The 21247-nt window shown below is 39.1% G+C and overlaps 9 protein-coding genes across 9 annotated transcripts, besides 4 other annotated features; 8 read left to right on the forward strand and 1 right to left on the reverse strand.

Moving 5' to 3' along the window:
* Window positions 1-2680: 2680 nt before the first annotated feature.
* On the forward strand, window positions 2681-3727 carry KLLA0_E00111g (uncharacterized protein; the record flags this gene model as incomplete). The annotated part of the gene is made up of 1 exon (XM_453953.1): window positions 2681-3727. The coding sequence occupies one exon, from the start codon at window positions 2681-2683 to the stop codon at window positions 3725-3727; it is 1047 nt and encodes a 348-aa protein (XP_453953.1).
* Window positions 3728-4527: 800 nt separating this feature from the next.
* Window positions 4528-6051, forward strand: KLLA0_E00133g (MCT family MFS transporter; the record flags this gene model as incomplete). The annotated part of the gene is made up of 1 exon (XM_453954.1): window positions 4528-6051. One exon carries the CDS (start codon window positions 4528-4530, stop codon window positions 6049-6051), a length of 1524 nt encoding a protein of 507 aa, XP_453954.1.
* A 686-nt stretch (window positions 6052-6737) lies between these two features.
* Window positions 6738-6956, reverse strand: KLLA0_E00155g (uncharacterized protein; the record flags this gene model as incomplete). Its single annotated transcript, XM_002999339.1, has 1 exon — window positions 6738-6956. One exon carries the CDS (start codon window positions 6954-6956, stop codon window positions 6738-6740), a length of 219 nt encoding a protein of 72 aa, XP_002999385.1.
* A 1084-nt stretch (window positions 6957-8040) lies between these two features.
* On the forward strand, window positions 8041-8481 carry KLLA0_E00177g (uncharacterized protein; the record flags this gene model as incomplete). Its single annotated transcript, XM_453955.1, has 1 exon — window positions 8041-8481. The coding sequence occupies one exon, from the start codon at window positions 8041-8043 to the stop codon at window positions 8479-8481; it is 441 nt and encodes a 146-aa protein (XP_453955.1).
* An 11-nt stretch (window positions 8482-8492) lies between these two features.
* Window positions 8493-8906: a long terminal repeat.
* Window positions 8907-9199: 293 nt separating this feature from the next.
* Window positions 9200-10468, forward strand: KLLA0_E00221g (arsenic resistance protein; the record flags this gene model as incomplete). The annotated part of the gene is made up of 1 exon (XM_453956.1): window positions 9200-10468. The coding sequence occupies one exon, from the start codon at window positions 9200-9202 to the stop codon at window positions 10466-10468; it is 1269 nt and encodes a 422-aa protein (XP_453956.1).
* A 998-nt stretch (window positions 10469-11466) lies between these two features.
* On the forward strand, window positions 11467-11862 carry ARR2 (Arr2p; the record flags this gene model as incomplete). The annotated part of the gene is made up of 1 exon (XM_453957.1): window positions 11467-11862. One exon carries the CDS (start codon window positions 11467-11469, stop codon window positions 11860-11862), a length of 396 nt encoding a protein of 131 aa, XP_453957.1.
* A 170-nt stretch (window positions 11863-12032) lies between these two features.
* On the forward strand, window positions 12033-12899 carry ARR1 (Arr1p; the record flags this gene model as incomplete). The annotated part of the gene is made up of 1 exon (XM_453958.1): window positions 12033-12899. One exon carries the CDS (start codon window positions 12033-12035, stop codon window positions 12897-12899), a length of 867 nt encoding a protein of 288 aa, XP_453958.1.
* Window positions 12900-15301: 2402 nt separating this feature from the next.
* On the forward strand, window positions 15302-16837 carry KLLA0_E00287g (uncharacterized protein; the record flags this gene model as incomplete). Its single annotated transcript, XM_453960.1, has 1 exon — window positions 15302-16837. One exon carries the CDS (start codon window positions 15302-15304, stop codon window positions 16835-16837), a length of 1536 nt encoding a protein of 511 aa, XP_453960.1.
* A 262-nt stretch (window positions 16838-17099) lies between these two features.
* Window positions 17100-18608, forward strand: KLLA0_E00309g (uncharacterized protein; the record flags this gene model as incomplete). Its single annotated transcript, XM_453961.1, has 1 exon — window positions 17100-18608. One exon carries the CDS (start codon window positions 17100-17102, stop codon window positions 18606-18608), a length of 1509 nt encoding a protein of 502 aa, XP_453961.1.
* A 222-nt stretch (window positions 18609-18830) lies between these two features.
* Window positions 18831-19164: a long terminal repeat.
* A 1521-nt stretch (window positions 19165-20685) lies between these two features.
* Window positions 20686-20764: a long terminal repeat.
* A 95-nt stretch (window positions 20765-20859) lies between these two features.
* Window positions 20860-21231: a long terminal repeat.
* The last annotated feature ends 16 nt before the right edge of the window (window positions 21232-21247 follow it).

A 21247-nucleotide genomic window follows, 5' to 3' on the forward strand; every position in this document is an offset into this window, starting at 1 on the left:
GATGGGCGGCCCCACACACCTAATCAAATCCGTACACCACATACCTAATCAAATCCGTACACCACATACCTAATCAAATCCGTACACCACATACCTAATCAAATCCGTACACCACATACCTAATCAAATCCGTACACCACATACCTAATCAAATCCGTACACCACATACCTAATCAAATCCGTACACCACATACCTAATCAAATCCGTACACCACATACCTAATCAAATCCGTACACCACATACCTAATCAAATCCGTACACCACATACCTAATCAAATCCGTACACCACATACCTAATCAAATCCGTACACCACATACCTAATCAAATCCGTACACCACATACCTAATCAAATCCGTACACCACATACCTAATCAAATCCGTACACCACATACCTAATCAAATCCGTACACCACATACCTAATCAAATCCGTACACCACATACCTAATCAAATCCGTACACCACATACCTAATCAAATCCGTACACCACATACCTAATCAAATCCGTACACCCCGCTCCTCCCTTTCTGGTAATTTTACTTTTATTTTTTTCATTTTTTTCATTTTTTTCATTTTTTTATTTTTTCATTTTTTCATTTTCTCATTTTCTCTTTTTTAATCACTCTAGACGGATTTCCTCTTCTGGTAATTTTCTTTTTCTCATTTTCTCATTTTCTCATTTTCTCTTTTCTAATCACTCGAAACGGATTTCCTCTTTCGGTAATTTTGCTTCTTTGTTTTTTACTTTAATTTCTTTTTCCTCTTCTCCTCTTTCGCTTTCTCCTTTCACTCTCATCCATTCTCATTCCTCAATTTATACTTTTTTTGGCAGTATTCTTGACTGTTTTTCACCATTTCCCCTTACCCGCACTTCCATCACATTTTCTTTGTCAATCCACCTTCTTGCCATGGCCAATGCTTGGTCCTGCTGGGCCTGGTCCTTGCATAGGATACACACGTTACCCGCACAATTATCACCCATTTTCAACTTCTTCCAACTTTTGCTCCTCTTGCCATGAAACTTCATTTCAAATTACTTCACTTCATCACTTCCTTAGTTACCCTGCTTTATTATAAATCACGTGCTTCCCATCTCCCGCTTCCCATCTCCCGCTTCCCATCACCTGCTTCTCTTCACCTGCTTCTCTTCACTTTCATTTTTCATCCCTTCTCATTCTACCTTTCTTTCCCTCTCTCCCTCTGAATATCAGAATTCTCCACTGTTTTTCACAATTACTACTTACCCGCACTTAAACTACACTTCTCCATGTTAATCAACCTTATTCCTATCCTATCCTCTGATCTCATCCTGGCCGTGCCTAAGCTACTACAGTTACCCGCACAAACAATTCCCATCCCACATCTCCCATTTCTGCTTCTCTTGCCACCAAACTTCATTTAAAATTACTTCACTTCTTGACCCTAATACTTACCCTGCTTTCTTCTATATCACGTGCCTCTTATCTCTCCTCTCCCACCCACGCTTTTCCATTTCACCCACCTTCTGTTCTATATCGTTTCATACGGCACGAACCTCAGTGGTTCTCTCCTGTCCCATCCCATCCATTCTCAATCCATACTTCAATCCTGTTTTTGTCCGGGTTACCCCTTTCCTTCAAATCTGTTTCATTTTCCTTTTTTTCGCTTTTCATTTTTCATTTTCATCTCTGTCATTTCATACGGCACGGAGCTAGGCACTTCTCCCCTGTCCCATTTCCTCACTTCTTCCCTCTCTCTCCCTCAGCTTTCCCATTTTTTTCATTTTTTTCATTTTTCATTGCACTCACTATTCCTGCTACCACAAGGGTCCCCCCTTGTAAATGGATGAATCTTGCTGAACACAAGGGTCCTCCCTTGTAAATGGGTACTCCATTACTGAATACACGTGACTACTTCAACCATCCCATTTTCATTTTTCATTGCACTATTCCTGCCACCACAAGCATCCTCCTCAAGGGGCCCCCCTTGTAAATGGATGGATCATTGCTGAATACAAGGGTCCCCCCTTGTAATTGGATGCCCTTTCCTGAATTCACGTGACTGATTCAACCATTTTCATTTTCATTTTTCACCACGATCAATCAATCCTCGTGAATCATCTCCTGAACTTATTCACGTGATAACCAGAGGAAGTGTTTTTCATTTTCATACTTCCTGTCCATCATCCCTCCATAGAGAGGACCTCTCCCTCTGTGAATAGAATACGCTTCTCCATACACGTGACCACCGCAAACACTCTACTAACAACTATCTCTCGTGAATCATCTCCTGAACTGTGAACTATGAACTGCCTATTCAATGTATACTGCTACTCTACTGTTTATATCAATTGCTCGTCTATTCCTCTCTCTCCCTCTCCTTCCTCCCTCTCTCTCCCTCTTCTTCCTCCCTCTTCTTCCTCCCTCCTCCCTTTCACTTTTCCATCTGAAACCTTCTTTTCCTTTTCTAAAGTTGAAAAATCTACTGAAACGCAGTCTCCAGAATCACTGGAAACTGCCACAGCACCACGTGACTAGATAATGTCTTTTTCACAACGACAACTTCCGGCGAACTGAACTTACTTAAACAATCTGTCGTTCTCGACTTTAATTATTCTTTAATTTACTCATCAACTAAACTCAAACTGCAGAGCAATAAGTCCAAAACCAAACTACTAACATCTACTAAACATCTACTAGACATGTCATCTCACCCTTTCCAGGTCATTGATTTGTGTGCTCCTGCAGAAGAAACTTCACGTCTGCTATTAGAAGCTGCAAATACTCAAGGTTTTCTGTTTATTGACGGCCACTCTTTTTCTCAACAACAAGTAGATGCTTTGTTTCGCTTATCCATGGAGTACTTCACCAATACTCCCCACCACGAAAAGCTGCAATATGCTTTCGATGTCGCCAAGAATTATGGATACACTGATTATACTCGTGAACAAGGGGACCCCAGCAAGGCCAAAGACTTCAAAGAGTGCTACAATTTTGGTTCTATAAATTTCAGCAATGGTACTTACAACGGCCAATCGCGGTCTACTTCTGAAAATTGTATGCAGCATGGTGAAGTTCCCCCATTGTTTACTTATCACAATGACTTAATTGTTGACAGCATCAAGAAATTCCATGAGCTGGCCAGGAATATCATGGGATTATTCACGGTAGCCCTTGGAATCATCCAAGAAGATTTCTTTGTATCCAGGTTCAGTGACGATAAGAAGAACGGATGTGTCATGAGGTTGTTGCACTATCCCCTTTTCAGGGATGATGGCGTTGATGGCAGCTCTGGGATTGACCCGACGCTAAGAATTGGACCTCATTCGGATTACGGCGCATTGACACTCTTGCTTCAAAAGGAAGGAGAGCAAGGGCTGGAAGTGCAATTGGACCCGGGCTGTGACCAGTGGACAAAGGTTCCGTTTTTGACTTCCAGATACGAAGGTTCGGCTCCTCCAATTGTCGTTAACTTCGGTGACATGTTGAGCTTTTGGACAAAAGGCGTTATTAGGAGCACGAAACACAGAGTGAAAATTGACCCTGGTGAAACGAGATCCAGTGACAGATACTCCATTGTGTTTTTTACCCATCCTGACGCAGACACTACCCTAGATCCCGTTCCAAGTAGAGTCATCGAGAGTAACTCTAATGGCATTGGGGCACCTCCGGTGACGGCTTACGAGTATTTGTCTGCTCACCTCTCCCGCGTGATCAACTCAATTCCCAGTCATGACGGCATGGTATAGGCTGCGTCACATTCTATGACTTCTTTCATTTTGTTTTACAGTTTTTTTTACAGGTTTTTTTTTTGAGATTATTAATTTTCAATTTTCTACTGTAGGCAGACAGAGTGAAGAATTTCTAACTTGATTAACTGCTATTGAGCAGGTCAGCCACTAACTTCAAACCCTGACATGTACCCTCAAATAGTTTTATATACTCCCAATACTTACCGTACCTAGTAATGAGGCTACTGAATAACGCTATACTCCGAAGGAGATACGTCGGAACATTCGCTGATGAGTTATAAGGTATATCACTCTCTCCTATTGGAACACTCTGATAATAAAAAGTCATTTATTTTGATGAAAAAAGAAGAGTGAATTTGAATCTTTGGATCTAGAACTTGACAACACGACTGCATAAATGACCAGCATGAGGGCCGGTGGTGAGGAAGGCCTTTCACATGTTTCCCTCTGCAACTGGTAATTGTGCACCTGTAAATCATCAACCGGTCGAGAGAGACGAAGTCTGTCACAGAGACAACAGCACACTCTCGAACTCTCGAAGTTCGAACGTCTCAGTATTGCAATCTATTGGAAAAAAATACCAGTATTGATGTCTGCAGATATTCTGCTGGGTCATCTCATCTTTTATGACAAATTTTGACTCTATCTCTTTTGATTCTACTCGTGTTGGTATGTATTTTCTTCTTTTTTCTTAACCTGGAAACATATAAATATACCTCTAAAGAATCTGACGTTGCACACCAACTGACGGGATACTTCACGGTCAGTTTTTATCTTTACAACCTCGGACAACTTGAATGAGTGCAACTCTTCAGAGCATCATGTCCGAGAATAATACTACCTTCAGAGAGAAAGGAGAGGCCGCTACCAGCTTGGAAACTTCAAACATTTCTTCAGCAGGAGAATTGAAAGATCCTGGCAGACTCGAAAAGGAGCAAACTATTTATGAATTTGAGACTGTGCCAGAAGATGAGGATGATAGCTACAACAAAATAAAAGTTCCAGATGGAGGCTATGGCTGGGTGGTGGTTTTCTCATCCTTCTTGTTAAACTTCTGCACCTCTGGTGCGTCGTATGGTTACGGTGTTTACTTGTCATATTACATGGATAGTGGAAAATACGAAACTGGAGGTAAACTCGACTATGCTGCCATTGGGGGATTGAGCTTTGGTGTTGGGGTTCTTTTTTCTCCCTTGTACAACTATATATTGATAAACACTTCACCAAGGAAGCTCATTTCGCTTGGAATCGTCATTCAGAATGTTGCCGCGTTACTAGCTGCCTTTTCTACCAAATTATGGCAGGTGTATCTGACTCAAGGTGTGTTCATCTCAATAGGTACAGGCGCAATATGCTTTCCAAACACTACAATAGCCGCACCATGGTTTAGGAAGAAAAGATCCCTAGCTCTGGGGATTACCGTGGCCGGTACGGGGGTTGGAGGAATCGTTTTCAACCTCTCCACCCAACGCATTATTGATAATTATGATTCCAAGTGGGCGTTGATTTCTCAATGTATCATATGCTCAGTGCTGAGTACTGTAGCGGTGCTTTTGATTAGAACCAGAAGAGACGAGGTTCAGAAGTATTCTGATACGCCCACAACAGCAGTGGCGCTGGATATGTTCAAGTACCCAGTGATATGGTTATTGATCCTTTGGGTGTGTTTCACCATGCTTGGTTATGTTGTTCAGGTCTATTCTCTGTTCTCGTTTACGATTTCTCTCGGCTACACTTCCAAACAAGCCTCGGCGGTGTCCTGTGTTATATGTGTGGGAATCATTGTTGGAAGACCTCTTGTGGGACTTGCCGCCGATAAGTTCGGAGCGGTGACAACAGGGATGTTCTGCCATCTGATTGTAGCTATTCTGTGTTATGGAATGTGGATTCCGTGCAGAAATTACGCAACAGTTGTCGTGTTCGGTCTCTTCGAGGGAATGTTGATGGGATCAATATGGCTACTACTCACTTCCATAATAACACGGTTGGTCGGTTTGCCAAAACTAGAAGCGGTGTATTCGGTAGTGTGGATGTTTCTTGGAGTGTGTGCTATTGTGTCACCTGTAATTGGTATTTCTCTTGCAAAGAACAATGTTAAGCCAGGGGAGAACGCCTACTTGTACACGGCAGTTTACTGTGGAACAGCGTACCTGTTGGCAGCGTTAGCTCTTTGGTGCATTCGCGGTATTATTATCGCACGCGACAAAGTAAGTTTGGTTGAAAAGACTGGCTACGATGATGGTGAGCTACATTTGAGGGTAAACCTTGTCGATGCGCTGAAAGGAATGGCGCACTACGGCAAGTTATATCGAAAGGTGTGAGAAACTTGACAGTGTTGTTCCAAGACGTTGTAGAGACTTTTCCAGTTAGTCAAGTATTGGAAGAATGGCTGAATCTAGTGTAGTCCAGGAGAAAGTATATAGCATCTAGTAGTTGAACATCAAATCCAAGCTTATAAACTGAGGATTCTTTGTCCCCTCTCCCATTCGATGTTGATAACCTATTCGTTATTGATCTACATTAACCAATGTGCCAAATAGAAGAAACCAAAGAAAACGTCGAAGAAGCATCGAATCACATGGTAAATATTATTCACTAATAACTCTAACCTCGAATTTAATACCCGGAGCTTTCCATCATTGCCTAAACACAAAGCTGAAATGACAGGCATCAGATTTTGTTCTATCAACGAATCCTTTCTTAAGAGAGTAGAAACATTGTCGGATAACTGCCAAATGCTAAGGCCCCATAATACCAATTACAAAACGCAATGCTTTTGCCACAAACCGATTGCCCATTGCAGAATACGGCATCCTCGACATCTCTTGTTACTGCCCCGGCAATGATCTGTTTTACCGCAGAATTGCCCACAGTTGTTGATCGCTCTTTGTTTCAAACCACTTGGAGTAGCTACTAATGTGTGGGGCTCGGCTATGGTTTCTGTAAAGGAACCATTTACACTAGCTTGTACCTCCTCGCTTTCAATAAAATTAGCTACATTAAAGTGTTAGTGACTAGCGAAAAAGTCTGAAGTTGCAGCAACTGTTGCGAACGATTCCCAACGGTAAAATGACCCGTTTTCAAAGTACGCACTCACATTCAAAAAGTACCCACTACTGTTGTCGGCGGATGAGATAACGGTGAATGTATCGCCAGCTAAACTTTGATCGAACAAACGGAAATTCGGAATGGAACTAGCAAGCAATAAACATTCCCAGCTGACCATCGTATTTGTGCTATCGGACTTATTTGGTTGCTTGAATCAGAAACTTTCAGCAATAAATAATTGTTGCTGGAAGAGTTTAAGCTTCAAGTTGTATTATCTTGGCATTTCTATATCTACATACCTTTTACATGTGAGGGAATGCGGTTTTATCTTGTAGATGTCTGTTTCACTTACGTTGCTGCATATATTCGTTCCTTACATTTTCAATGCAGTGCAAAAAATGGCTAACAATAAAAGCAGAAGATGAAGAAAATTGAAAAAGTCAAAGAATAACGAAGCTCCGGTATGTGGCTAGTCAGACCTGTGCAGAACCATGCAGACCAGTCCAGCGTTTATTTTCGTTTCCTTTTTCCCTTTTTTGCAACTTTTGACGTTGCCTGTATCTCATTCCTTCATGAGCTAGCAATAGCAGGTAATAACGTAGAATGTTGAAGTGAAGGAAGAAGCTGCGGGGAAAGTGTGTTCAGCTTTTAGACTTAATTTTCATGGTACTACGTGATCTCTGGAGGAAATAATCCTCAAGCTTGGTTTTTAGGCACTGCGAACTTGTCGCTGAGCATAATTCAACTTAATCCATGTTTTCTGGAGCCTTTAACAATAAATCCTGATTATGCACTGCTTTTCATTCCGTATTAGGTATAATGATTTGGGGTGTTTTGGGATTTTCACTGATCATAGCTCTTAGACTTAATATTTTCGATTGCCTTGAGGTTCAACAACCAGTATTTCTTGGTTATGATCCCACAGCCTCTGTTTGAGCAATTATCATCGCGTGATAACATGTATCGGAGGAAGTAGATCTTTTGAGAAAAAGGCTTGGCACCTACGCTACCTGATATACACAAACAGTAAGCGATGATGACACGTAGCAGTTCCTTTAATGTGGTCCCTGGCACGAATGTGTACCGGTGTCAGGTATCAAACACTAAACACTCATTCGTATTTACCAAAGATATAAAATAGGTGTTGTTTACTGGATCTGTCGTAATATCTTTAGCTGTATCTTCACTTAGTATTTTTTGATGATCGGTTTATATATTATCATTTAGACTTCGCTCAGTATAGATAATCTAATACCGCCGCCATGTACATTAGCTTGGTTTATTTGGAAGTTTTATTGTCCTTTTCGCTACTTTCTCCGGCTGCAGCCGCTCCGCTGCCTGATGCAAACTCCACCGCTGTCAACTCACTTGAATTCGATATGGTTTCCAATTCCACTTCAGTTTGTTTCAATTCCACTAACTATGCCATTGATGTTTCTGAGCTCCCTCTTCCAGAATGGTTAGATGACTGGGATTCTTTATTACTTGCTATGCCGTGCGGTGATGAAATTTTCGTTTCTGTTCCAAAAGATCTGGACAGCAACACTACAGCAAAGATACTGGCTTATTCTTTAGCTTCTGGTATTGCAGTGGATAATTGGAATAGTGAACTGCAGAAGAGAGAAAACATTCAGGCAGATCTTGATGCCTTCTGGGAAACAGGCACTGTTGAGCTAGACTCGCTATCAATTGTACAAAATTGATTGCACAAGAATGTTGTTTCTTTGCGGTTGTAGGGGTATTTCTAAGGCGTCATTTAGTGAACCATTGCTAAATAAGAAGTTGAGCTGAGAGCAACTAGGATCAGCATCAAGGCTACAGCACCATTATTTGAACATCAGATGTAACAAGTATATAAGTAGAAGGTTACTTCATCCAATTTTCCCCTCTGGATTTGACGACATATTAATTATTGTTCTACAGTGACTTATATGTCAGATGTAAGAAACCAAGGGGAACACCGTAAGTAATTTACTTAATTAGTCGAAGTTCGTATACCGATCACCAATTTAACTATCCGATTATTTCATTAACAACTACAAGTCAGAATGGCATCCAGTTACATCAATACTACTAACCCTCTAGGTCAAGCCCCTACTACCAAACTTGATGAATATCCAGTGCAACATAAAGTTCTTGGTTGTGAGGTGTTATGGTTCCAAGTAAGACTACAGACTCTACTTCGTCGATGTATATGTGCGGACCATGGCAGCTATTGATTATGTTCTTGATTATGGTAATGATTATTAATCAAATACTTATCTCAGTGTTAAACTTTTGATTTTTTAGCTTGATTTCTAATCAAAATACTAGTGTAAAATGAGAGACATTGTATAAAACAGGAACAGCTCGCTCAAGCAATTACACGTCTGTGGAAGTATTGTCGACGATTTTGTTCAAAATATTACAACACTAAGGTCAATGAAAGAATTCTTTGTCACAGGTGAGAACACTCTGAAGGGCGGTGAAGATGCCCAAAATTCGGAAGTTCTGGACGGCCAGAAAAAAGCACGCTCCATGGTGTATAGCACCATCAAATCTGTATCTTATCTAGATTTACTTTTGCCCTTCACCATTCTACTCTGTATGATAGTTTCCATATTAATATCTGTCTATGTGCCGTCCTCCCGTCACACATTCGATGCTGAGAACCATGCTAGTTTGGTGAACGTCTCCATACCACTTGCAATCGGGATGATTGTCATGATGATTCCTCCAATTTGCAAAGTGTCTTGGGAGTCTATACACAAATACTTGAAGGAAAAGTATGTATGGAGGCAATTATTGCTATCTCTTATTCTCAACTGGATTTTTGGACCATTGTTAATGACGGCCTTGGCATGGTTAGCCTTATTTGAGCACAAAGAGTATCGTGAGGGTATTATAATGATAGGAATCGCCAGATGTATTGCAATGGTATTGATTTGGAACCAAATTGCTGGTGGTGATAACGATTTGTGTGTTGTTTTGGTTGTTTGCAATTCGGTATTGCAGATGGTCCTATATGCGCCTTTACAATTACTATACTGCTACGTGATTTCAAATGACCATTTTCAGGGTTCTTACAACGCAATGTTTAGCGAGGTGGCCAAGTCCGTTAGCGCATTTCTTGGAATACCATTATGTTGTGGGATTCTAATTCGTTTAATATTTGTTTACAGTATTGGGAAACACAATTATGAAAAGCATATTCTCAAATACATATCTCCATGGGCTATGATAGGCTTTCACTATACAATTTGCATCCTATTTGTCAGTCGTGGGTATCAGTTCATTCATGAGATTGGATCCGCTTTCTTGTGTTTCATCCCTTTGGTCTTATACTTCATCCTCGCCTGGAGCTTCACGTTTGTCCTCATGAGGTATCTAACGAACACAAAGCCCAGTGACGATGAAAAATGCGAATGCGATCAAGAGCAGCTTCTCCTAAAAAAGAGTTGGGGGAAAAAGACTTGCAGTTCAAACTACCCCATAACTATGACACAGTGTTTTACAACAGCCTCCAACAACTTCGAGTTATCGTTGGCCGTTGCAATATCGATTTATGGAAACGATAGTCAGCAAGCCATAGCTGCAACTTTTGGGCCATTGTTGGAGGTTCCTATCTTGATGATATTGGCTATTTTCGCTAGATATCTACGGATACGATTCATATGGAGGGATGATGTTATACCGAAAGTTGAAAGATAGTAAATAGAAGCATTCATCAAATATAAACATACCCTCTGTCTTCTTAATATTCTTTCTCCACCGGCTTTATGGCACCTGCTGAAAACCTATCTTGATAATAACTTCACTTTTTTCAATTGACAAATGTTTGTCATGTTTGTTGCCACCAGAGGCCACCAATACAGTTCAATTTATTTAACTTCGACGACAGTAATACGCTTTTTTAATTTGTCTGAATACAACAAGTTTTTCTATATCTACCCGCTTGTATAAGTATGTGAGCCTTTCTCTTTTGCAATGCCAAATAAGCAATTCAGGTAATCATTTTTGGTCGTTTGCTCCATCATCCAAAAAATCATAGAGATACCTGAAGTAATCTCGTCGAAACTCTCTTACGACCATCTTTTTGTAAGAAACAAAGTCGCTAACACCATTTACATGAGAAATGGAGCCTTCATCATCGTAGGTTGGACCCCATTAGCAGGTTCATGCTGTTTTAGGCAGGCCAAACCTGCACTTTAGAAAAAGGTGTCTTGTTCAGAAGATAGAATTTCTTTGGGTCATTCACTGTCAAAATGGAACAATGAACTGTTGTACCCTGGCGTTGCAGTAGCATTTCTAAGGCACTAGTACAACACATGTATCAGGATCTGATCATTAGTAAATAGTGGATTAGATCTTAGTAGCAGTTTATATGCTTTGTTCTGTGTCAGTGACATAAAACAACTGTTAACCACCTATTATATTGGTATTACCAAGTCATGTATTATGACTAGTTCCCAACAACAACAGCCGGTGTGCGCAGGCTAGTTTTGATTAAAAATCAAAATCAAAATTGTATTAAAATTGAACCTCACAGTACCGTGAATATTTGATTAAGAATCAACCAAGATAAAAGCAACAGGAACATACTTTTATTTATAGCGTTCATAAATTTATCAACAAGAACTTTTTATTGTTCTTGGAACCAGTAAAAATCTCAAATAACAACCATACAACTGTATTGATAATTCTCAATAATGGATTGCGAAGAGCTGAGTCGTATCATCAGCGATAATAGCGAGCAAGTGCAAGTCATTGATCTCAGAATAGAGGACTTTCTAGCAGGTCACATAAAAGGTGCTTGGCAAGTTCCTGTCAGAAAAGATATTACTGATGAGCAACTTGGAAGTCTATTAACAAAGTTGCAAAACGCTTTTCCTAACGAAATACCTGTCACAGTAGTATTTCATTGTACTGCATCAAAAAATAGAGGTCCAAGAACCAAGCAGAGATTTGAACAGTATTGTGAAGCACTGGGTGTTAGTAGGAAATTCCGAGCATTTGTATTGACTGGAGGATACTATGCTTGGGAAGAGTACTGTAAATTGTCCGAAACTCCAAATTGTTTAATGCCAAATATATCGACCAGTTAATTTTTATCATATATTCTGTCGTTTTAATTTTCGAGATTTAAAACAATTAATTAGCAACTTCTTCAAAGTCACTTGAACATTTGTATAACATACAATTTAAAATATGGCTAAATAGCTGTAAATCCCGGCATATGATAGGATATGCAAATATATGAATATTCTGGGCGTTCATGAGCAAACCTCGAGGAAGAAATGGAGGTAGGAAGCCATCTAGCTCTCCTCCAAAAGATAAAAGAACTGCGCAGTTACGAAAATCACAGAAAACATACAGAGAAAGGAGAATAAACCGCTTGAGAGAACTAGAATACAAGGAAAAGTTACTGGAACAGACACTTTCTGACCTAAGCGAAGTAACAAAAAGAAATAACGTGTTGAATGCCATGCTTCAAAGCTCACTTTCAAAGACTCCTGCGTGCCATATATCAAGCTTCGGTGTGGAAAGACCTAATATACCAGGTTATACTTTAACGAAAGAACTTTGTAACCTTCAACATTCGCAAGTTAAACACTACACTTCTCAGGATTACAGACAGCTCTATAATACTATAACCGAGGATTTGTATTCTCTATGTGAAGGAAAGGATTGTGGACCCTTTTGTCGAACCTCTTCCATAACGCCATCAACCACCACTTTGGACATTATGAATGATACTAACACTTTTTATAGCACTGAGTGCTCCCCATCATACGGTTTTGATAATAATTTAATAGAGTCATTTGATTTATTTGACTTTATAGAGAACTTGCAAAACCCAGTTTCACCTCAATCCCGAAACTGTCCTGCGTCCTCACCAAAGCTTGCAACAAATCATTACGTGGCAAAGTCCGAAGATTCCTATATTAGTGGGCTCCTATCAACAAGCGTTCTCCTACCTGGTGCCGATATTTGTTATTTTGTTTTATCATTTCGACAAACTCATTTCTTTGATCTCTCAGAGATGCTATTGAAATTAAAGAAGGAGGCAGTTTGCATCAACCATGATGTAGTGATTAGTTTAGACGCATTGGTGCGGTTGATAACTAGCTGCTTTGTTTAAATTTCATTGTAAGTTATTTGTTGAGAAACGTCAAATTAACCTTGTAATTATGCCATTAATGGAATGACTGGAAATTCTTGATAAAAAAGAACAGGTGCATATATCATGTTTAACACTGTGAAATTTAGCTCGCTACATTTCCGGTAAATTAGAAACAATATAGATAAACTATTAATTTTGTGACCATATCAGTACTCTAATTACTTGATGATTAGCTTTTATGAGCGTTTCCTTTATTGAAATACGCGATATAGAGTTTCAGTTCATGATTTAATTAGATTTCGAAAAGGAGACCAAACTTTCTTTGAAAAGTCGTATTAAGCAAGGATCATGAAATCACTATTGGCTGCCTACTTAAGACAAGGGACTTGATTTCAGACCATGCATAATTTTTTGCCGATAAGATTATTTTCGATGATAATATTAGATACTAGCAAAAGTAGAAGATTAGCACAGCTAAGAAAGTTTTTTTTTAGATTTTATGTATTCATGTACCTAGATATTTCTATAAAGTAGAACATTTGAGTTCACATTATAAAAAAACATTAACCATCGAATGGCATGTCTCTAAGAGAGAGGTATACTAGTAAAAAGTCAACTTTGGGGAGAAACCAATGATTTAACGTTGGTAGTTAACCTCACCACCGCTTGCAGATTGGCAGTGAATGGTCCGCCGTTTTTGGACCAACGACCCTTTCCAGGAATACATGGGCCACCATTACCGACGCAACTGGTACATCTCTTTTCGATACTACCAGCGCTGGCTAGGTCACCAGTGCTCTCGACTTGCCAGACAACTTCTCCATCAACCACAACACCATCGATTGTGACAGAGACAGCAGAACTAATTAAAGAGACCGATAAGCAATTGATAATTTTCGCTTTGGAGAGAGCATAGCAAGTTTAGAAGTATGTGGTTCCGTGGCGATTCTTCCCAGCAATGAAAACTGAGCCAAATCAGCGACTTAGGATGACTTAAGAGGTTCTGAATTAGCCATTTATATAAGATTGGTTGGGCCAGGGGTGATGCAGACAAGGATCTGTTAAGGATTGGTGCCCATGATAGAATTTTGCAGGGGAAGATTATGATCCGTCCGTTTTCGACTGTTGGCATGTTTCACCTGCCTAGAAGAGCTGCTGGACAGCAACTGATAATCCTAATCCTGGCGGTGGACAAGGCCATAACCAATTAGGTGCGATAATCTCCGTACGTGAAAATTGTATTATAACACGAATGATGGCATTTTTTGATACGGTAACGACAACAAGGGCGGTGCTCAATGTTCCGGCAATGTTTGTGATAAAAGGTTACCTTAGTAGAAATCGCTTAGATTTCCTCATCTTTTTATCCATTATGGTCAAGTCTTAGAAAAACTTTTGATGAATATCCTGTAAACTGCTATACTTTCGTCGACAGTTGTAATTGAGAGACGATATAGGATCGAATATGCTAAGAATTCAGTCATCGCAGATATGGTGCTTCATACGTTTTCCGTTGATGCTTTTTGTTGTTCCATGGGATGTACTGGCATCTCTGGCCAGGCGCTTTATGAAGGTAATACAGAACGTAAGATCGAAACTGCTAAAACTAAAATTAAAGCTAAAATAAAAGCTTCCACTAATTAAAGGTCAGTTCCAAAAGGTATGTAAACAGAGGGTTCTTCATTTAATTTTCCCATTTGGTTTGATGATTAAGTCATTATTACTCTACGTTAATGAATATGTCAGGCAGAAGAAACGGAGAACATCTCAAGTGATACACTGAAAAGATCAAATCCCACTTCCACTTTAAGCGTCATCAAATACAACATAAAGTCAAATGTCCAGTATGAGTATTAATCCTAGTAATCCTCTCGAACAAGTTCCTAGTGCCAATACTACTCGTTATCCAGTTCTACGCGACTGCAACGATATGTAGAAGTTTTTATGTGTGAAACTTTAGGATAGCGTTTTGCAGCCAGATATGTGAAGCCACACTGAGACATTCGGAACCTTCACTACTGAAAAATTTTTGCATAATTTGATGTGAATAATAATCATTGCATACACTTAAAGTATAATTTAAACCTTAAATCTCGGGTGCACTGCCGTTACCGTAGCGGTGATAACGTTCTTGTGCAATATAAATCATGAATATCACGTGATACATTGTTAACAATGTCTCTCAGGAAGACAAACACACTGCATATAATATCTTACAGATCTAACAACGAACAAGATCCAAAGCCTGAGTTAGAGATATTTCATGTTTGTCATGCTTACCTTGAACTTTTCTCCAGTATAAAGGGCAACGATCTAGTCGGAATAATGAAGTATTAAAGTGGAATTGGGATGGATCACCAAACTTTGATAATTTTAGAGTGTCTGTCCACAAGTGACTGTTAAAAAGATAATACTTCAAGATGACAAGCGAGAAGACTGTTGAATATACTGAGGCAGTAACAAAAATTGATTCTTCCTCAAGGCAGTATGAAAAATCTACGAAGAATTTTTTCATAAATCTGAAGGAATCTTTCAACTTGACCATGACTTTGTCAAGTCTGTTGTTGATTTGTTCTTCTTTCTCTCATGGATTTGATAATCAGGGTTTCGCGACGATTCAGGCAATGGATTCCTTTATAGAGAAATTCGGACAGTACGATGCCCAAACAGGAGCATACGCTATTCCTCCGGTGTTTTTGTCGTTCTTGAATAGTTTCCAATACATCGGTTTTGCTTTTGGTCTAGTCTGCGGAAGCATAGTGTCTTCTAGGTTTGGTAGAAAAATCTGTGTTCTATCAATGAGCCTATATGCGCTGATAACAGCCACTATCGGAATCACATCTAATTCTAAGGAACAGATATTATCGGCTAGAGTTCTCAACTATGTTTTTATTGGAATGGAAATGGCAGTCATTCCTGTATTTCAGGCAGAAATTGTTCCACCAAACACAAGAGGATTCTTTGTTGGTGCTTTTCAGTTGTCACTCAATATTGGTGGGTTAGTTATTCATATCATCACAAATAGTACAGCACATATAGATGGAACATCATCATGGAGGATTCCTCTCGGACTTTACTATATTTTCCCGAGTGTTATTGCCTCCCTTGTCATGTTTATTCCAGAATCTCCAAGGTGGCTTATTCTGAAGGGTAAGAAGGAAGAGGCGATGCGGTCTCTCGTTCGTTTGCGTAATGGAACAATTTATGAAAGTGAAATAATCAACGAGTATGAAAGCATTATATCTTCTGTGGAAGCAGAAAAGCAAGAGAAAAGTAAATACACCGAACTCTTCACTGGAACAAACAAGAGAAGAACCTTAATCGTAATTCTGGCAAACATCTTTCAGCAAGTGACTGGTCAGGCATTTGCTTCCCAATATGGTACCATATTCATCAAGTCTTTGAATACCGTAGATCCCTTTCAAATGTCAATCGTGTCTTCTGTCGTAGCTATTGTTGCAGTCATCATAGTTTTGTTGTTTACTGATGAATTTGGTCGCAAAAAGTTCCTTGTAATTGGGTCAGTTATTCAGGCTATAGCCTTATTGGTAATGGGGGGCTTGGGGACAGGAGATGTGACCACTGCCAAAAAGAACGGAATTGTTGCGACAATGATGATTAACAGCTTTGCTTATTGTATATCATGGGCCCCTCTCTCTTATGTTATAAGTAGCGAAATCCCCACTCCACGCTTAAGAGACAAAACCTACGCTGTTGGCATCCTCTTTAATATTCTGTTTGCCTTCATAACTGCCTTTACGCTTCCCTATCTGCTGTCGAAGCCGTATGCAAACCTACAATCGAAGGTTGGTTTTATTTATGGAGCATTTACTGTACTTTCTGTTGTCTTTTCGTACTATCTGCCCGAATGTCGCGGTTTGAGTTTAGAGGAAATTGAATCAAATTTCGTAAATAAAGTACCTTTAAACCGGTTCTCTAAGAATTCGATTAGTTAAGATTATAGTGAAATGTATACGCCGTAAGTACATAACAGGGCTTTGTTAAATTAAAAGTAGTCGAAAGAAAGTCAAAGCCATACTTTTTGTCCTCAGATACGGCTAGATCCGAGCTGTCATGGTTGCCAATTATTGATAATGCTGACTTATATAAAGATAACTCTTCTCAATTTCTCATAAAGAACAGCACTCAAAACTCAACTTCTTAGTTACTTTCAATGATACTCCCAATCATGGAAACAGAAACTGCCAAATCACTGTCATGTCACCTAAACCTAATTTAATTCTATTTATGCCTGACCAATTGAGGTATGATTGTATTGGCGCAAATGGAAACCAAAAAATTCAAACACCGAATATCGATAGACTTACTAAATTAGGAGCACGGTTCTCGAATTGTTATTTGCAGCATTCCGTATGCTCACAATCACGAGCCTCTATGTTTACTGGTAAATATCCGCATGTTACCGGACATCGTGGATTGACGACATTGATTAAACCGTATGAGGATAATTTATTCAAGTCTTTAAAGAACGATGGTTATTTTGTTGTGAACGTTGGAACCAGAGGTGATTTATTTTCTGCTGGTGGATATGAAGAGAGTTTTGACGAATATGGTTTCACTGTTAAGACCAATTACGACATATTTAAGAAAAACCGATCGTTGGAAAAGCCATCTTTTCAAGATATTCAGGTCGACTGGCCTAGACTGTATTATTCTGGAAATAGAGGCGATGACCTCAAAATTGACTACGACGAAGCTGTAATAAGTTCTGCCGAAAAATGGTTAAAGGCGTTCAAAAAGGATTCGTCTTTAACGGATGGAAAACCATGGGTTTTGTTTTTACCACTCTTTTTCCCTCATTGCCCTTTTGAAGTTGAGGAAAAGTGGTACAACATGTATTCGAGAGAGGATGTTCCAGCGAGAGTCAAAATAGAGACAAAGACTGGAGGGGAACCTTTGTACATGAGAAGGTTAAGGGAAAAGCATGGCTTGATAGATTTGCCCGAACGTGTCTGGAATGAGGCTATCGCCACTTACTACGGAATGATTAGCAGATTAGACTGGCAATTCGGTAGAATTCTTAATTTAGTCGAGGATGAACTGAAGAATAATCTATTCCTATTTTTCTTTACAGATCATGGAGAATACTTAGGCGATCATAATCTAATTGAAAAATGGCCTAGTGGTGTGTCAGAACAGTTAACGCATGGACCGTTGTTCATTGCGGGACCGGAAGTAGAGAAAGGTCGGACAATCAATCACTTAGTTGAAATGCTTGATCTTGTACCAACGATTTTTGATCTAGGGAAAGTGGAAACTCGATACCCGAACAATGGTAAATCTCTGGTCCCATTGTTGAGCGCGCAATCGACAAATGACATCATTCACAAAGAATATGTCGTAACAGAAGGTGGCTTCCTAAAATCTGAGGAACCAATTATCGAGATTGCACCGTTTCCCTATGATATTAAAGCCAATTTACAGCACGATGAAATTGACACAGTTGGCCGCGTGATTTCCATGAGAACGAAAGAGTTCACATTCGTATACCGATTATATGAACCGAATGAGCTGTATAACAGAATTGACGATCTAGACGAGAGGCACAATCTAATAGCCGAACCATCATACACTTCCACAGTTGATGCCTTTGAAAAGAAAATATTGAAGTTCTTCATAGAAAGCAGTGATCATGCTCCATTTGTATCTGACGTTAGAATACCTGAAGTAAACCTACCTCTACCGGGATCAAAAGAGTTTAAATAAATCAGCACATCTTTCTCTGCAAGTTTAAAAACCGATTTTTTATGCTTCATCCTATAATTTTTCTTTGACTAGCAATTATAAATCTTCAATCACCGTACCATCCTTTTAAGAGGGATGCCAGTTGAAGTTACGGCTAAAGTTTATAATGATCAATTAATAATGAACGGCGTTGCTGTTCCGCGACATTGTAGGAACATTTCTAAGACGTCAGTTATTGGCCGGTGCTAAATAAGAAGCTGAGCTGAGAGGAACTAGAGCATCAAGGCTACAGCACCATTATTTGAACATCAGATGTAACAAGTCTATAAGTAGAAGGTTTCTTCATCCAATTTTCCCATCTGGATTTGACGACATACTAATTATTGTTCTACATTAACTTATATGTTAGATGTAAGAAACCAAGGAGAACACCGTAAGTAATTTACTTAATTAGTCGATCACCAATTTAACTATCCATTTATTCATTAACAACTACAAGTCAGAATGGCATCTATTTACACCAATACTACTAACCCTCTAGGCCAAGTCCCTACTACCAAACATGATGAATATCCAGCCCAACAATAGAACTAAGAAACTTACAGAACTGAACTCAAAACGAACCCTGCGCATCATCTTGCTATGATGACAGTGTAAACCATTGCCTTCGGTCATACTCTCTCGGTTTGCAACATGATTTGCACAGTTTCCACAAATGGTTTCTATTTATTTGTTATGGCCATGTTCTTAAACATTGTAGGCAATGCGAGAAAGACCCTGGGATCCTCTAAGTTGGTGAAGATTGGAAAATTTGATGTTGAAATGGTGGAAAAATTGTTATGGATACAGCTAGTAACATCCATTCTTAAATTGGGTGCAGTTTGAGCAGGAGAAGCGTCTGCAGGTATTTGATTTAAGTATCATATATTTTTGAGTTGTAGCGGATATGACGAGAGTCGGTAATAAGATGCTGATCCTGCAGGGCTAGTAGTCTTTATGTTACTGCAAATTTTTCTAGTTTTCTTTTTTTCCTTTTTCTATTTTTTTTTTTCGTTAATAGTAAAGTAGAGTGGATGCTGGCCAACCTGCATGTGAACTTCGACTTCTTACGGATACTTGAAAGAATAAGATATATTCCATTAAAATTAGTATTGAAAGAGTGTCTTGAGTAACGCTATAAAGAGAGGCGATCTCTCGTCATACTGATACCGATCAATAATAATTTCAAATCAAAGTGAAATCGTTTTTGCTATCATTATTCCTTCCTTAATCAAATGCTAGATACTCAATAAAAGAAAGCGAAACTATGTACTTCCTTTATTCATGTGGAACTAAAGGGCAGCTTAACGTGACTTCGTTTGAAAGTGTTGCTGATGCATATATTTGTGGCATCCAATCCGCCCTCACGAACACCTCTGCTTATTATGGTAACGCGGGGACATCTTGCACCAGCAGCAAGAAGACATTGATGTTTTATGTGTTAATGTCACTGCTGGTTTCGTCTTATTTTCAACTTTAGGTTAATCTGGTCATTTTCCGTCGAAGAATTAAGCTATACAGACTGCTGTTTAACTAGACAGTCGTCATCCTTACGGTAAGGACTTTGTTGGAAAGAGTGTTAAATTTGATTTTTTACAGATGCCAAGCTGCCGTTGTGACTTGAATCTTACTGATAAAATGGTCTGACTGAACATTTTCAAGGTAAATGTTCTATCGGATACGCTAAATGTGGTCTGGATGACTAATAATGTTGACGGTACGGATTTAGTTACTACTGTTAGTAAAATCAGGATACTGTTGAAAATGCCATTGTGACTTGAGAAATACCAGCAAGGTTGTGAATGATAATCATTATACAAGCGTCGAGTTATTGTGTATATTAAATTATATACGATATTTTCCGTCCACATGGTTTTTAGCTTCGTTGTCATAATGTTTCGAAAAAACATGGCTTAAAAATAAGGATATAAATTGTTCCCAAGAAAAGGTTAAGCTTTCAAAGTTAATTTTAGTTTCAGCTTCGAAATTTAAATACATAATACTGTTGGACTGGATAATTATCAGATTGGCAATAGGAACTTTACCTGAAGAGTTAGTAGATGCCATTCTGACTTGTGGTTGTTAATGAAATAAATGGATAATGAAATTGGTGATCGACTAGTTACGTAAACTACTTAGTCGAGGTTCATATACCGGTCACCAATTTCATTATCAACTGCAAGTCAAAAATGGCCTCCATTTACATCAATACTACTCTAGGCCAAGTCTCTACTGTTGTTCCATAGCAGTGTGCGGGCCTTTCTAAGCCGCCACTTTATTGGAATAATACGGAAAGCAGGGCTGAAGCCGCTATAACTAAGATCAAGGCTACAACACCCAATAGTTGAACATCAAATCAAAAAGTATATAAGTAGACGGTTTCTTCATTCAATTTCCCATTCGAACTTGACAACCCATCTATTACTGTTCTACAATATTATATAGGTCAGATAGAAGAAACCAAGGAGAACATCTATAATAATATACTCTATAACTCGAACCCCACTTCCAACAATAAGTCAAAAATGTCTAATGTTAATGTTAATTCTACTAACCCTCTAGAACAAGTCCCTAGTGTCAGTTTCACTCAGTATCCAGTTCAACATCTACTACTTAACATG

Source organism: Kluyveromyces lactis, assembly GCF_000002515.2.
Source record: "Kluyveromyces lactis strain NRRL Y-1140 chromosome E complete sequence".
In the NCBI taxonomy this organism is placed as follows: domain Eukaryota; kingdom Fungi; phylum Ascomycota; class Saccharomycetes; order Saccharomycetales; family Saccharomycetaceae; genus Kluyveromyces; species Kluyveromyces lactis.